Source organism: Sphaeramia orbicularis, chromosome 15, assembly GCF_902148855.1.
Source record: "Sphaeramia orbicularis chromosome 15, fSphaOr1.1, whole genome shotgun sequence".
NCBI lineage: Eukaryota > Metazoa > Chordata > Actinopteri > Kurtiformes > Apogonidae > Sphaeramia > Sphaeramia orbicularis.
In genome coordinates this window covers 41,769,305-41,787,241 of record NC_043971.1, presented here as the reverse complement: position 1 = coordinate 41,787,241, position 17,937 = coordinate 41,769,305, and the positions used below count along the sequence as shown (strand labels likewise).

General features: G+C 38.5%; 2 protein-coding genes across 2 annotated transcripts; one reads left to right on the top strand and one right to left on the bottom strand.

Annotated features, from left to right (window-relative positions):
• The first annotated feature begins 645 nt into the window (after positions 1-645).
• hif1an (hypoxia inducible factor 1 subunit alpha inhibitor) lies at positions 646-11,371 on the top strand. The gene is made up of 8 exons (XM_030155696.1): positions 646-1,055; positions 4,787-5,037; positions 5,612-5,760; positions 5,855-6,000; positions 7,739-7,845; positions 10,075-10,138; positions 10,238-10,348; positions 10,671-11,371. The coding sequence occupies exons 1-8, from the start codon at positions 876-878 to the stop codon at positions 10,725-10,727; spliced, it is 1,065 nt and encodes a 354-aa protein (XP_030011556.1). The 5' UTR covers positions 646-875; the 3' UTR covers positions 10,728-11,371.
• Positions 11,372-12,650: 1,279 nt separating this feature from the next.
• cuedc2 (CUE domain containing 2) lies at positions 12,651-17,647 on the bottom strand. Its single transcript, XM_030155697.1, has 9 exons — positions 17,527-17,647; positions 16,642-16,728; positions 16,403-16,546; positions 15,621-15,682; positions 15,301-15,434; positions 14,976-15,143; positions 14,818-14,882; positions 14,678-14,738; positions 12,651-14,592 (listed from the first exon to the last, which is right to left on the bottom strand). The coding sequence occupies exons 2-9, from the start codon at positions 16,713-16,715 to the stop codon at positions 14,446-14,448; spliced, it is 855 nt and encodes a 284-aa protein (XP_030011557.1). The 5' UTR covers positions 16,716-16,728; positions 17,527-17,647; the 3' UTR covers positions 12,651-14,445.
• Between the last annotated feature and the right edge of the window lie 290 nt (positions 17,648-17,937).

Here is a 17,937-nt window from a genome sequence, read left to right as displayed (position 1 = left end):
CCCCCCGTGGGCCCCCCCACGCCATGGAGGTTATGTTTTTGCCAGGGTTTGTTTGTCTGTCTGTTTGTTTGTTTGTCTGTCCGTTAGTGTGCAACATAACTCAAAAAGTTATGGACAGATTTTGATTAAATTTTCTGGTCTGCGCCCCCTCCCGTGGGCCCCCCCACCCCCGATCACCACCAAAATTTAATCATTTCTTCCTTATCCCACTTCCAACAAACCCTGAAAATTTCATCCAAATCTGTCCATAACTTTTTGAGTTATGTTGCACACTAACGGACAGACAAACAAACAAACAAACAAACAAACAGACAAACAAACCCTGGCAAAAACATAACCTCCTTGGCGGAGGTAAAAATTTGGAGTTGACATTATTTATATATTATTATGTTATTATTTCACTGGTTCGGCCCACTACAGATCAAATTTAACTGAATGTGGCCCCTGAACTAAAATGAGTTGGACACCCCTGCTTTAGAGGCAGGTTGGATCATAAAAGCAGATGCACTATCTCCCTCTTCTGGCAGAGGGATTGTGTCGCAGTAAGACCATTAAGTCAGCCCGTCCAGTAGGTGTCGCTGCGTCATAATATGTGCATTAAATTATTCAAGTGTTTCTCTGCCCGTTTTAATTGGTGTCGTTTGTTTTCTGGCTGTCAACACGGTGTTTACACTTACACGGAACAGTGCTGCACAGAAACTATACTTCTCAGCAGCTCGTCGCAGGTTTCCTTCCTTTATTGACTGAATAGCTGTAAATGGGACAGTTTGTAGGGTGACTGTCGCCTGCCAGGGTAGAGCCCCGACGGAAAGCCGGTCACTGCTGGTTTCATTGTAAAGGAAGACGAGGGAGCGGAGAAGCGGCCGTCGACGACCATGGCAGCGGCGACCGTGGTGGAGGCTGATCCCTCGGCCGGTGAAGGTGGAGCCGCTTTCTCCGGCGTCCAGGACAGAGGCTGGGACGAGTCTCAGCTCCGAAAATACTGCTTCCCGACCAACCCGATCCCGAGGCTGTCTCATACGGACCCCAGAGCCGAGATGCTCATAAACAACGAGGTAAAACCGTCTGCTTGGAGAAAGTTTGAACACACCTCCACCGGACTTCTACAGCCAAACCACTAAACTATAAGTCCACTGCAAAAGCCAGGTTTTTAGTGATATTTGGTTCTAATAAACTGCATGTAGGAAAACAGCTCATATTTATGTCAAAGCAGCATCGAGAGACTGAAAGTGAAAGCTACCTTTACTACTAGCATCTACTTTTAGCTTCAGTACAACATTTGCGTCATTCATTCCATTAATGTTAGTAAAATTAGGTTATTGAGATTTTTTTTTTCCCCATCTTGAAGATATTTATAGATATGTTCAGCCCAAACAAGGACTGTGTAACTCTATAGTCGAATATGGTTCCATGTTCAGGGGGATTCAGGTTAACTAACTCTAATGTAAACAGAACAAATCCCAGAGCAGACAAAATGACGACTGTAATATCGCGATATAACTTAATACCGCGATATTATTGTTTTATTGTATTGTTTTATTTTCCAGGCCTTGCAGTAAATATTCCTGTTGATGCTTTGGGAATGATATTATGAAACTGCAATTCTCATTCATCTGCAGGTTCATTATTAATGCAGTCATCTGTCATTTAAAACAGCTTTTAATTTAAAAATCCAGTTTCTAATCATAGAGAGCACCAGCAACAGTTTGGTGTCATTTGCTACCATTTGTGTTTTTGGTTTAATGTGTGTTTTCCCTGTCATACCAACATTTCAAGAATCTATTGATGCTTTATTAGTCTTTACCTGTGATATACGACACAGTAACAACCAACATAAATAACTTATATTCAGCAATATTTACAACATCCATAAACATCATTAGTAGTATACAGTACATACTGAGAAGCAAACTGTATGCTGACATTCATGTGTGCAGAGATCCATATATATATATAATGAATGATGTAAAATCTGCTTGAGTTCAGATAACTTCAGATTAGTATAACTACAAGTCATGTGCCTAATTTCTTCCTTTTGATGTAGAAATGTTTTCTCTAATGTGCAGATGTTCATTCATTGAAGTCACAGCTTTGTATTTAGATATGAAATGAGATCCTATATTGGCAGATTTTAACTGTTCTATATTATTTATTTTGTGTTAGGTAAAAAAACAAAAACTGTTTACAGTAAGGACCCATTCTCTATTAGGGATGGAAGATCCTTTCTGTAATATCAGTGGCAGTGGTAAGCCTTTAAGAAAAGGTCCATAAAAAATCTTGGCAAACAAATACATGTAGCACTGAACACTAGGTGAAAAAGCAGTCTGTTACAAATAGTAAGGAAATACTCTGTGGTTTGTCAAATGTATGAAGCAGTGTTAAGTGCGTTCCTTTAAAACATTGAGATAAATATTTTCAGATGAGGGACTTGCACTAATGTCATTCCAGTTTCCTAGTGCTAACAAGATGCATATATGAGGCTGGTAGAAAAGTGGGTTGTGAAGTACCATGTGCAGTGAAAATAGGTTATGATAAGGAAGTGGATCAGTCAGAAGTAATAGCCATAACTATGCATCATAGAAAATGTCGTCTGGTTGAGCTCTAAACCCCAGTCTTCTAGAATATATTTAGGATGATAAGTTAGATCCTGTGAATTCATACATACTACATATGGTAGATAATCCAAAAATAGACTGTAAGTGGGAGTGGTTTTCTTTGCTTGCAGAAGTAGACATGGAAATTTTAGGAGAGGAATGGATCTTAATCGTGTTGTGATAATCTAAAACTTTAACTCAAGTGGGGGAATCAGTGAATACAGAGGGCTGACACAGCCTCATCCTGCACTGAATGGTTTGATGAGGAGAAATGATGTGGATCCAAGGTTATGTCTTTCACTGTCACCAGATCTCAACACAATTGAACATTTAGGACAGTTTTGGACTGCTGTGCTAGACAGTGTTCTCCGAAATCATGATTAAAACACCAAATGAAGGAATATGCTGTAGAGGAATGTTATCTCCCCCCAAGTAGATTCAGAGACTTGTAGTATCAGTTCCAAAGACCAAATATGTGAGGGAACAACACCTTTCTAAGACACAAAGGTTTTCCCCTTTAATTTGTCACCCATGAGTACATCACATATATGTGAGGCAAAGTGTGTTTGTGTGGCACCATATAGGAAATGTATAGGTAGCATACAACAGACAGTGCATGTTATGTTAGGCCTTCTGCACATAAAGAACCTAAGCATATTTAATCTGAATGAAACTTTGCTATCTCTCATGCTAAGTAAATAGAATTAGCATTGAAAGCAGTTCAACGGTTCTTATGTGACAGCTTGAAGTCGTATTCCTTTCAACATAATGTGGAATATGATCTCAATATGTGGAGTCATAGAACTGCTGAGTAGTCTCATATTAAGCCTGATAGAAAGACCCCTTTATCTTGTAGCTCGCATTAAACCACAAACCTGTCATTTAAGTAGGTTATACCAGATGACTCGTGCAGGATTCATTAATGAAAAAAGTATGATTTCATACTTTTTAAACCACTTACAAAGAAAGTAGTCCAACACTGCGTGCTCGGGTTACCGCTTTGTTACTATAATGTGAACTAAAACCAACAACTTTACGGCTGGCTGGAGCCCAAACCGCATAAATATAATACAGGACAAGAGTCATAAATGTCACGCACTGAAGAATGTAACAGTGTTTACAGTCATGCGACACGCGAATTTCACTACCGCAAATAAAGCGCGAGCCAAACGGAGGTGAATCAGCACGCGCAATCATCATAATGGCAGTAGCGACACGAGACGAGTCCGTAAAAGCACAGCTGGAGGCGACAAGCAAAAGTTTGTACATATGAACTAAATGTAGATAGTCTGCTGGTGTCTGATGCAACTTTGAATCCTCGCATTTCTCGGTAAAAGTGAAACAGAGGAAGAGAGGAGATGGGACGGGAGCGCGCATCTCGGTGTACGTTCAGTTGGTCACGTAGCCCTCGCGACGCATTGAGTCTGATAGCACACCGCGCTGCGTGATGGGAACTTGTGTTCGCTCTGTTTCAAAGGTTTCTGTCAGAAATAAATGCGTTTCCTTTTTTTTTTTTAGTATTTTATTTGAACGCAAGCTCTGTATGTTCATCTGTACACTCTAGAAACAGTCAAATAATACGTAATAAGAAATCATGTTTATATTGTATATCTGTACCTTTATGAACCGTTACAACAGGAACCCGTGGCATTAACTGTTCAAATTCTTATAAATGTTGGAAGAGCTGAAAATATCTACAGACTAAAACAGGTATTTCCCTTAGTTTGTGGAGGGTTTAAGTGCCTTGATAATTTTGTCATAATTGCTATTTGACTAAAAACAACACTTTTTTTTTTTTTTTTGCAGAATTTTGGATCTATATAATTACAATAGCAATGAAATATTTCATAGAATATTAGCTCTACCAGCATTATGGATAATGCCAACATTCTTCTCAGTAATGAAGTTAACATGCAATTTCAGTTTTGGTCTTGAAAAGCTTCTTTTCAGACAAAGACACTGTTTAGTGAGGCAAATACAGCATCTCTGCTCATTATGGTAAATAAATGTCAGCTCTGTTTTTCTGTTTTTCAGCAAGGGAACTGCACAAATATATGTAGGTGCTGTACATAAATCTTATAATGTTAGAGGAAACTGTAGATTGTACATGAATTCAAGAGTGAGTGTGTTGGCTCATTTAACAATATCAGTTTGTGTCATATTTTATTTAGGTGTCCCTTTTCTCTTTCTAGGAACCAGTGGTATTAACGGACACAAACCTTGTGTATCCAGCTCTAAAATGGGACATTGGATACCTCCAGGAGAACATTGGAAATGGAGATTTCTCTGTTTACATTGCAGAAAACCACAAGTTCCTCTACTATGATGAGAAAAAAATGTCCAACTTTGAGAACTTTGTCCCTAAGTCACAACGAATGGAAATGAAATTCTCTGAATTTGTTGAAAAAATGCATCAAACTGAAGAAAGCGGAGGGGAGGAGAGGTAAGATGTACTGCTTTTATGAGTAAATGTTTGCTCAGAGGTTTGTATTGCATCTGAATATGAAACAGGAACATGGCGTAAGTCTGGTGTATTTATAACCCTGGCTGTGCTGATGCCCAATCTACACAGAATCTCTCTTTGAAACTCAGTGGTAAGTCAGGAGCTCATCATTTAGTCAGAAGTGTGTCTGCTGCAGGTGTTCATGACAGCGAAGGGTGTTTTCACTCATGAAATGTAGTACAGCACAGTTAAGGAGAAGGAATGACTAAGCATTTACAATAGAATCAGGGAGCAGCATATTATAGTGACCTGACTTGGCTCAGGCACGTAGAACCAGATCATTTACTGAACTTACCTCTCCATTTGATTCACTGACACTCCCAGTGGCTGATATCTACAGAGTCTACACTCTCAATTTCCTTCAGTGTTACACTGTCCTTCATAATTTAATGGAGAAACATTCTGATGAAATATTAAACCAGACACTTACCCTCCAGATACATTTGAAGTGTCTAATCAACAAATAAGCTACGTGACTTCTATGTTTTTGCATCTCTTTCCAATTCGTTTTAAGGGTATATTTGCAGCAGACCTTGAATGACACAGTAGGGAAGAAAATTGTTGTTGACTTCCTTGGTTTCAACTGGAACTGGATCAACAAACAGCAAGCCAAGAGAAACTGGGGACAGCTGACGTCCAACCTGCTGCTCATAGGCATGGAAGGTAAGGCGGCTGGTGTCCACTGCACAAGGTTTTTGCTCTGTAACGTCTGCAATTTCATACCATAACTTTTTCTATTACTGTTCTCTCACCATAGGCAATGTGACGCCAGCGCATTATGATGAGCAGCAGAACTTCTTTGCACAGATCAAAGGCCATAAGAGATGCATCCTCTTCCCTCCAGACCAGTTTGAGTGTCTCTATCCGTACCCTGTACATCACCCCTGTGACAGACAGAGCCAGGTAAGACACAGACCTGTACACATCGAAGTCACAATAGAATGAATGGAAAGAGCAAGTGTCAGGGCAAAGTATATTCTAAAACCATAAGTAACCACACCTTCACAAACTGTCATGGGAATGTTCTAGAAATGGTATATCGTTGAAGCACAGACTTTGTCATTTCTGTTGTGTGTGTTAGTGACAGTTCTGTTAGAGGTGACAGGCTGAAAGGTCCATGAGTGTGTGCGTGTTTTAGGGCTGCAACTAATGACTATTTCAATAGTCGACTTGTCATTGACTACTGTAATGACTAGTCAACTATTTAGGTTATGAAAAAAAACCCAATGGCTCTTATTTATATATATATTGCATCAGTAAAATACATTTTTACTTTCCTTTTAACAAGAATATTTGGTGCACAACAATTAGAATGCATAACAAAGTTTGTTAAACAAATATTCAAGTCAATATTCATTATTCAACAAATATTCAAGCAGCACTAAAATACTTTTTACCCCCTAAACAAAAGTGCATTTTGTGATCAACAATTACAGTGTTTAACAAACTTTGTTAAACAAGCAAATAAATACTCAAATTGCCATAAACAAAAATTTACATTTTTCCTTAAAGGGGTCATATTTTTCTAAACCCACTTTTATTAGTCTTTGGTACTTTTATTTGTGTATTTGGACCCTAATAGTTCCAAAAGTTTGAATTTGAACACTCCAGGTGCTGCAAAACTATCTTTATATTAATTTTCACAAAAATCAAGTGGATTTCTACAACCCATTTTAATTCCTTCTTAATTTGTGACTTCTATAACTAGTTATGCCATGACATTTGCACATATAAGGTCAATATTTCCAATGAACGTATCTCAGAGTACAACATAATTGTTTGTCAGCAGCAGCGGTTGTAGTCCGTACTGAAAATATGTCTAAACTTCAAGCTGATTACGTAAAATGTTCAGTTGTTATTTGTATTAATGAACACAAGTGGCTGAATGAGACAGACAAGCACGGTCAACAACCTGGAGGGGGTGGGGCCTGAAGTGGCTCATTTGCATTTAAAGGGCCAGCACTCAAAACGACCTCTCTGGTGTCATTACTCAGAAATAGGGTTGAAGATGGACCAGTGGAGTTGAATTAATGAAAAATTCAGACCCAAGCATAGCATTTACAGTTTCTGTAGACCAGAGGGAAATGTTTTAAAATGCATAATTCCATTTTTAAAAAGCTAAATATCACTCCTTTTAACAAAAGTGCATGACGACCTATTTAATTAATCATCAGCTAATTTTGCCAGTGACTATTTGCCAACTAGTCGATTAGTCGCTGCAGCCTTAGCGTCCTAGTCTTAGTCATAGTCCTAGTTGCCCAGAGTTTTGTCTGTCAGAGAGAACTGTGCAGTAAGTGAGAGCCGTATAAACGGAGTTTTATTTTGCTGTTCTCATGCACACTGAACGATACTGTTAATTGGCTGGAGGTTCAAACTCAGTGCCCAAAGCTCAATGTTGAGAAACACTTTCAAAACAGAAAATACATGAAACAGAAAAACACCACCACGCATTGACAGAGGGTCACAAGTAATGATTGACAGGAAATATTATTAGTAGACTTTTCTTGTGTTTTTTAACATTAATTCACAATACTTACATACTTTAAGGACACATTCTGAAATAGTTTATTATTCATAGTTTAGAATAAAGAAAGGAATGTCATATTAATGTAACCTTTGCATACTGTGCTTTCTTTTGTAGGTTGATTTTGAAAACCCTGACTATGAGAGGTTTCCCAATTTTAAAAACATTGTTGGCTATGAGGCTGTTGTCGGCCCTGGAGATGTGCTCTACATACCAATGTATTGGTAAGCATTGGTAACACTGTCTATGAGAATGTGTTTTTACATCTGATTTTCTTTTGACTTAGTGACTTAAAAGGATATTAAAATGATCTCACCATAACCTATATCTGTGGCTGGGTTCCGTCATCAACAATTACCAATCATTTTGAAATCTGATTAAATGATGGTATACCATAAATAATGTTCACAAAACTACCTTAAAATGAAGAAAGATCACACGTAAACCTCAGTTTTGCTTTTATTCTAAACCTAAATTACAGTAAATACCATTCTGTTACAATCAAATTAAAATGTGAGTCAGTGTTAACTTTAAATTTACATTTGAGGAGGTTTAACTTTAAAATCCCATCCTGAAAGAAAGTTAAGGGACAGGCTCAACATGGTGGTGCCAGAAATCCAGCTGTAGTACCAATGACCCAACTCCCGGTGGTCCTGATATGATGCTATTGCTGCATGCTTCCAGACAGATGATGGGGATTTCACAAGTTTACACAGAACCAGTGTCTGCACTGTCTAGAGCAAAAGCAAATCGGACGAATCTGCATGTGGTTCTCTCCAGAGGTTGTTTTTTAGTTGTGTAATACCACATTTTTAAACTTAAATTGTTAGAAATTAAATTGAGTGGGTTGATCAGAGTCAGTATTCAGAATTCAAGTGTGGCTGCGTACATACATGATGTTTGGGTTGGAGTCTGTGCTTTACTGGGAGCTGGTTGTTTATGATGTTAGCTGACATAATTTCTGAGTGACCAGTATCTAGTGTTGCACACTGTTACCATTGTTAAGAAGCAGGGGAGAGGCAGTGAAGAACCCTGGAGCAAGGCGAAGGAATTTTTGCAGAAAATCCGAGTCCTCTACATAGAAATCACAGGCAGCAGAGCCAGATATAAAATGAGTCGGTTAATGTCAACAACTGGCTCTAAGCACAACAAAGACTCCAACGCAACCTTCATTTAAAGTGTACCTGCACTGATCATGCTTACTACATTAATTTGTGTATTACTTATAAGCAAGAGAGGTGCAAATTCAGTAAAAAAATCGCAATAAATACACCACACTGGACCTTTTTATCATGTGAATTACACGCGGGGACAGAACCTATGGGGAGCAGCCATTGCTGGCCAGAAGTGATGTACCATCATTGATTTGTGATTGAGTGCGAGTAAACAAGCAGCAGTCTGTGAGTGAGATTGAGTGGAAAGCAAGTCTTCAAGAAGCAAACCATGAGTGTAAATGGTTCCTTTTCGATCCAATAATGTGTCATCTTGTGCTACGTTTCCACTACATGGTACCAGCTTGACTCGACTCGGCCTTTTTTGCATTTTCATTACATAAAAGAACCTGGAATCTGGTACCTGCTACTACTTTTTTAGTACTTGCTCGGCTAAGGTTCCAAAATGAGTGAAGAGATACTAAAATGTCAGGTCTAAACACTGCAGACCACTGATTGGTCAGAGAGTTGACTCTATGTCATTGTGTCATCAATGTACGGCCCGCCATTAAAAGAGTATATACCAGGTAGGCTAATCCATGATGGCAGCCCACAAAATGACACTGTGGTCAGTTGAGAAGTTCCGACATTTTTGTCCTTGGTGGCTGATGAAAAGATTCAGCATGAGCTTGATGGGGCAACATGCAATGGGCGAGTTTATCAGCAACTCTCTGAGCAGATGTCATGGAAGTTACGCGCAGCATCGCTATGACGTCCAGGTACTCTAAAGTTAGTAGCATCCTGCAATGGATAATGGTTTCCAGGAACAGTACCTCATATCCGAGTCGAGCTGGTACCACGTAGTGTAAACGTGGCATTAGACTGGTGTCTGCTGCATGGGGTCAGTGACCAGTCCATCACAGCCCAGGTAATCAGACAATACAATGCCTCTGTGTCACTACCAGTGCTGAAACAGCCCATGAAGGAGGCAACATGTCGCTGACCATGTCTGACTGACAGAGCAGTGACTTAGTACTCACATGCACTTGACAATAGGCTATAACAAAAGTTACTTGATGGAACGACTCGTATTATACATGATCTTTTGAAATGGCTAACAATGAAAATTCACTATAGGTTCCCTTTAAGTACACAAACATATGCAAATCCTGCCATAATGAACTTTTAACAGATGCAAATAACAGAAATCTTCTAGATACCAAACTGAAAGTAGACATAACTAAAATGACAACAGTATAAAACTGCAGCTGCTAAGTCAGAATTTTTTTTTTTTTTCCTCAGGTGGCATCACATTGAATCACTACTGAACGGTGGAGTGACGATCACTGTAAACTTCTGGTACAAAGTATGTACATTCAAGTCACTAGAACCATGTTTACTCTGATATCAACTCGCCCTTGCCTCTTCATGTTTGCTTCACTTTCCCTTTGACTTGTTTGTTCAGGGTGCCCCCACGCCTAAGAGGATAGAATACCCTCTGCGCGCTCATCAAAAGGTCGCCATTATGAGAAATATCGAGAAGATGCTGGGAGAAGCACTCGGAGACCCACATGAAGTAAAACCACTCTCTTGTATTTCCTCTTTTTAAATGATCCAAACGTCTTACAGATTGTTTTAAATGTCATGCTGCTATCTCTGTTTCTAGAACATCACATCAGTTCCACATTTAGGTCAGCTGTTGCTTGAAATCCCAGGTGCATGCTGACCCTTCCAGCAACCCAATTACTGCGAATATTTATGGCTTACCTGATTTAGTACGAGGGAGAGATATACTGAATGCAGCCAATGCTCAGGGACAGTGATAAAATAATGCAATGTTTTGTCTCCTGACAGATGAGTCCTTCATTCTAACATGGACTCCTTCTACATCTCTGCAGGTTGGACCTTTACTGAAAATGATGATCAAGGGCCGATATGACCAGGGTCTCAGCTAGAGCCTGTTCTTTAAAAAAAAAAAAAAAGAAAAAAAAGAAAAAAATCACTAGACTGCTTTGGAAAAATGTATGCGAGTGAAAAGTGAGACTGCTGCGTGTGAAATACTGCATCCATGACTTCGGAGCTACGTTATCTCTGCATGGCAATAAGCGGCCAATCTTGACACCATCTTGCTTCTGTCATCTTTCTCCGAGTGCCATCATCATCGCAAGTACAACTACAAACGAAGAAAGTTTCGACCAACTGGTGGGAATCAGCCCTACGTGAAGAAGAGGCTTAAATCAGATCTGATCTTTTTATGTCTTGGTATATTTATGTGAATCAGTGTTCCCTCAGCATCACAGATAAGGGGTACAAATGCTCCTCCAGTTTGTCAAGTTGTCCAATATCGGTACCTTTGGAGCAACCTTTATAATTCGACTTAAAGAAGTAGTATCTGTACAAACCAGAGTGAAGCAAGGGCTTGATTCCTAAATATGGAGGCTCCATATTGTACCTTCTTTTCTTACCATGACACCTTTATAACAGATTTGCTTCATACCCTTCAGGATGACAGGTCTTTTTGGAGCATTTCTCTGTGTAATCTGCATTGTCTCTAGGCCCTACTAGGCCTTGTGCTGGGGAGTGATCAGCAAGAAAAAAAAATGAAAAGAGGCAGAGGCACAGTGATAAAACATAGATATACCATGATTAAAAACATAAGAAATATGATCTAAATCAATGTGGGTGTGGGAAAAAAAGGGGCTTATATATTCACCTCCAGGAAAACATGGCTGCTAATTTATCTGTGCTGAGGGATTGGTTTGTTTTCTTTATTTATACTCTAAGCTTGTTTGATTTCATTTTTCAGTAATTTTTTTTTTTTTTTTTTTTTTTACTGCAAGTGCTATTACGCATAACAGTAATGAATGAGGGCACACTGAAAATTACATGATGTAGTTTTAGTCGCAAATACAGTTAATTTTAAGTGTTAAGAGAAAGTTTAAGTTACCACTATGATTTTCTGAAGCATTGAAGATTATTTTCAGATGTTTTGTTGGTGTCAAAAGCTGTCATCAGCTTTAAAAGTGAAATGATTTAACGGTAATGGTAGGTGATGTAATTAAAATGTCAATAGTTCCTGACAGAACTAGAGTAGCTGGACCATTTGCAAGAATGTAGCTTGTGTTTCAGCCGTTTTAGTGCAACATACTGCACCATGTCTAAATGTCCAGTTTAGCTCAGTGTACTTTTTCCTGGTCCAGAATGCTACAATACAAACATTTGTTGTATTAAAAGGAGAGGATGTGCAGTGTCCAGTCATAGTTGAAAACCTCAGTGACACATGCACTTATTTGTTTTGATTCCAGCTAGATTTTAAAGTGGCTAAAGTTAAAGCAAGTTCAGAGGCGTTGTAAAGTGTGCATCAGAAGAGGGTTTTTTTGTGCTGTGTGTGCCAAACCGACATACAAACCACCCCAAGTACAAGAGTATGAAGAGACATTTGTGTATCTGACAAGACAGGTTATATTTGGTCACATTTTAAAGAAATGTCAATGTGAATTTCTTACAAATTACAACATGAAGCAGAATTACCCTGATGTATGAAGACTGAGTATTTCTCTTTTATATCACTGAATTTACCCTGTTTACGCTGTGCCTCGCAGAAAAAAAAAACACTAGCATGGCACTGAGTGTTAGAACATTTGATTTTGTTAATATATTAATGTCATAATGTTTGCTTTCACTTTGGCATTAAACACAAGCCTCAGAAGAGTTCACAGTAATCAGGGCATGATGCCAGATTTTTTTTAAACATACTGTATGTGCGCTTTGTGTTTTGAATGCAGAGTACTCAGTGACAGCTGAAAGATGTGATTCTTAATGCACATCACTTGGAAAAAAAAAAAACTATTTGAAGTGAATAAATAATCAAGAGTGAATGGGAGTCTACAAAAATTAGTATTTATTTACTATAAATTGTGCGTCACTATTTTGTCAAAGCCAGAGATTAAAATTCAATTCAACTAAACAGCTTCAGTTAATCTGATCCATGCTGTACAGTAACACATCATATGGTACTTAAAGACAGTGCTGCTGATAATGACCACTATCAGTAACAACACAGCTTTATAACTCTAGACTGTGTTACACTACTAAGAAAAACTAGATAACACCACAAATAAAAACTGCTTATAGTTTTCTTCAAATGGATGTAGAGGGGGACACAAAAACAACAGTATACGTTTAGAAAGAAATGACCCACTCATCTATCCTAATATATAACCAATAATAAAAGAAAATCATATAAGAATCCAATATTTTTCACAACCTACAGTCACAGGCAAAGCTGGTTCACAGAGAATAGAAATGAGATGAGCCTAAATAAATGAGGGCCTTCAGTTAATGTGAAAAGACCCTAAAAGCACACAATAGCCCTCTGCACAATATATACCAAACATCTGCAAATCTAAACATCCATATAAAAATAAGCATAATGCTGCCTGAATGAACTTTAGCATCAAGTCCTTCAGGAGAATGCATGGGTGTAACCTCAGTCCTCCGTTCCACTATGCCATTATAGCTCTGTCATAACTAGTACACGCTTGACAAATATGTGCTGTAAAATGAGTTACTGATAATTATAATACAACATATTTGTATTTTCTCCAACTTGAGTAATGAAATTAGATTTAAGGTTTGTCAAAAATAATTGCAATTTCTTCATACCAGAGGTTAGATGGGTTATTACAATCTGTTTTTGTTATGGTTTGTCTGCAGGATTGAGAAAAAAAAAATACTGTTGGAAGAGATTACATTTTCCTGTAGTCTTTTTTTTCCTCTCATTTGTTTTCCAACACAACACTGATTGAGTGAGATATATTTCCGTGTGGCCTTGGTTGAGGTTTCCATTGACATATTTAACATTTCTCCATAGCTGCTCAAGATTCTTATTCTTTGGTCGACCTTCAGTTCTGTAAATATAGTCATCTCTACTGAAAAATGTTAAAATTACAACAAATTGGACATTCACAGCACATACTATAGGTACTAATTTAAGCTTTAGGCAAGGAAGGAGCAATGTGGCAAATGTTCACTAGTTTTTTCATCTTAGACAAAATTGTTAGGTTTTTAAAAGGATTTAGTAGCACAAAAATAGAGTAAAAACTCAAGAACTGAACAAATATTTCCACGGCACAGTACATTTGTAAAATGAAGATAAAATAACCACGCTCAAAATGAAAAATGGCATCAATGATGAAACCTGTAATGTCAAGAGAAAAACCTACAGCACCACTAGAACATAACTATGTACAGAAATGAAAATAGATTCATCTCTATGACTTTAACAAGGATTTTAAAACATCACGTAAAAAAAAAGGTAAAAAAGAAAGATGAAAGAAAATATAAAAAGATGTGTCAGTGCAACATCAGACCTGCTGAAATGGCAAAGAGTAAATAGGTTAGGCTGATACAGAGACAAACACAAGCTACAACATCCTCACCAGAATACCACACAAAGTCCAAAAAGCTTCATGAGAAAATAAATGGTGACACAACTGAAACAATGCAATGGTACAGTTCAACCAAGGCAGATAATGGTAGCTATATTTTAAAAAAATAAGCCACTGACACGCACATGGATCTTCCTTTACTGGGGAAATATCTTAACCCAAGTTAATAACTTAAAAACTGTAAACAATATTGTCAGTAGCTGCACATACAGTTTTGTGCTCATCAATGAAATCTGTACTTTCTTGCAGGTTTGAGGTTGACGTATGTCTTCTTCATGTCCTCCGTTTCATTTGTCTTCACAAGCTGATACCTTTCTCCTTTTGTGGTTACCACCTGGTTACTGTGGTAACGAACAAGCTTCTTTGGAGCCTGCAGGAAAAAGTCTGTACAGTTTATTCTGTATTAACAGACTGAAAACAGCTGCACTGTGAACAGAAACTATGTCGGGACTCACATCTTTGGGGGCAACGGGCCGATGTGTTTTGTTATCCTCTTCCCTGTCCACTAGCATGTACCTAGAACATACACCTCAGTTATTAACACTGCAGAAAGGAAAGGCTTATTCAGCTCTCCATCGAAAGCTCTCTCACTTACTTCTCCAGGATGCTCTCTTTCAGCTTCTGATCTGCCAGTGATGTCACAGTCTTCCCATGGTTTACCTGAGGCAACAAATCGGGACTGGTTATTGCCAAATGGTTATATTATATACATCTGTTTGTTCTGTGAGTTTTTTTTGGCTTGTTGAGTCTCACATTAAGGGGGGTGGGGCTGAGTTGGACGTCGCCTTCTATAATGAGGCGAACAGCTTCCTCCATGTCTCCTTTGGCAATGGACAGGGCGCTACGTGCCTCAGACAGACTACACTTTGGAAACATCTCAAGAAGGTGCTGCTCTTGGGCTTCCCATTCAGACTCTGGTAGCTGAAAAACACAGTCATATGGATTTTTTTGACTGGTATAAAAATTTTAATAATATAAAAGCCATAACTAATAGACTGCATAAGTGCATCACAAATAACACTGATTGGACATATCTACAGCTACAACAGGATAATCATATGTGCACTAATATGATTACCTTGGCAGTGGCGCCCTCTGTCTGTGTTTTAAGGCACTGCGTTTCTCTCCCTGGTGGGGGTCCACTTGGCAGGCTGCTGAGTTTCTCTGAAATCTCATCTGTCCTTGCCTTAGGCACACTGTTTTCTTTGTCAGCTAAAATGGAAACAATAAACAAATTAGCATCAGCTGCATACTGCAGACAATGTCAGATGATCCCCATCTAACTTTGTCCCAAAATATTATTTTAAAATGGCTTTGCTAACTTCTTCATAAACTTTTTAGAAACGCAAACAAAACAGGGAAAATAGCCACAGTATGTTTAAACTACATCAAATCTACCTGAGGTCCGAGCTGTGGCTAGTTTTGAAGCCAGGTTGAACATCATTTCGCAGATTTTGACACTGTAATGAAATACAATGAAAAGACACTTAAGGAACAAATGGATAAGAACTTGGTAAATGGTCTCACAGTTTTAGAACACTTCTCTTCTTGATGGTACAAACAGTGCTTTATAATGTATCTCAAACACCCACTCACACAAAAACACACACTGACACATCACTGAAACAGTCATGTGGACTTAGGGTTCAGTATCTTGACATGAGGATAGGAGCCAGGGACTGAACCACCAAACTTCCAGTTTGTGGACAACCTGTTCTACCTCCTGAGCCAAAGCCACCCATGGTTTTCTCTAAGTTGTAAGTAGACGCTGTCTAGGTTAAAACCTTTCCCTACATTTGTGGAATTGTCAGGTGAATGACTGCGGGGTCTAGGGGTCCTCTCACAAGAAGAAGTGCTTTACAATAGAAAATAGATAAATCCCACAATAAGTAAATTCACATAATTTTAAACTATTAATGTTACCGGAAATGTTGAAATGCATAAACAGCAACAGAATGAAAAACAAAACTTGCTGAAGAAGCCCATTGGCGACAGACAATTAGATCTACGAAATGATAGTTTTGATGCTATCCACATTGGTTTTACATGAAATTGGCTTTGGTGTTTCCCCAGAGTGGGCTGAGAACTGCACCAAGTCTTACTTTCCCTATGTAACTTTAGAGAAAACATAGATATGTACTCCAGTCAAATCAGAATATGATGTAAGTACAACTCTTTACCTGTCAATTTCAGCAAAGCCAGGAATGTAAGCTTCTAGCATTTCAGCAAAGACCTCCACATCAAAGTTCTCTTCAACACTCTGCTGGGAACCAAGATCTTCCAGGACTCCGGTGATGTAAGACAGCAGGACATCATCCAGTGTGCTGCATGCAGTAAATGTAAAAACTGTAAGAGTGAAACTGACAATTCTGTATCAAACATGCATTAAAAGGAAGTTATACTGACTAAAAGGAAATACCTGAGATCTGCATCAGGAATGTACATCTGGATGAATTCGTGCAGTGCACTGTGGATAATTTTGTGGAGGTCCATTGCTTTCTCCCAGCTTAACAGTAAAGACAAGTTAGTGTGCATGGTGTTCAAATGGGCAGCAATGACTTCAGCCCTCATATAACCAAACAGTTGGCATCCACATACCAAATATGGCACAGCAGACAGTTACAAAAGTGGTTCTTATGAAAGCTGGGTTACAAAAGCTTGTTGACGGTGCAGATTTAAATTTATTGATTTATTTTATTTATTTTTTACCAGCGCTGGTAACTTCATAAATATTAGAGGGACTTAGTATTTTCACGACCTTCATGAACGTCACAGCAGAATAAAACTCAGAATATTCAAGGGGATGAATCCACATTAAGTAAGTCTAACATCCACATCAAGTACCCCATTATGATAGATGTCATTCTTGGTACCAAAAAACATCACAATTACCATGCAAACTATTGTTTCTGCAGCCCAATGTTAGGATTTCAGCTAGTCACATATTAGGTTATGTTAATGAACTAACCTAGCTACTAAAGCTGCAGCTATGCTATCATTAGCAGTTATCTGCAGGACGAACGACAAGAACTGCACGGAGCACATAAATGCACGGACATCGGATCAGATTTTCTCACTTATATCAGAATGCATTCATCAGGAAAGTCGTAATTCATATTGTAAGTACTTGAAGTACCAGCTAATGACAGCTTTTATTGCCGTTAGCTAGCTCAACTAGCGTTAGCCTAATAGATTGTGTTTAGCTAACGGTGGCTAACTCTGTTAACATACACTTAACAACTAACAGACCTCACTACCATCACTTAGTTCATACAGTAAGTGACTGCTCGTGGATTTGACTTACTGTGACAGGACTTATGGTGACATGAATCTCAGAGTTTTCCCTAAATGTATTAGGGGGTGTGTGGTCCGTGGTTATCAGGGTTTATCTCGGAGCTGCTCGTTATCCCACACCATTCAAAACATTGGTACGTCATTTCCTCCCATTGTAAACAGCCTCAGTTCAGCACATAAACACTTTCCAATGCAGGGCAGTGTCTTTAGCTCTTTTCAGTGTTTTTTTTTTCTTTCTCCCTTTTTCTTTTTTACACTACTAGAAGAAACACTACAGCAAAAACTCCAACCAGTGGTCCCAATCCTTTCAAAAATAATGACAATCTTTGTACAACATTTCATTGTAAAAGTTTTTGTCTTGTATTTCAGTTGTCATCAGATTTATCTTCTCATGTTTCAGACAGATTTGTTGTGCATCCTG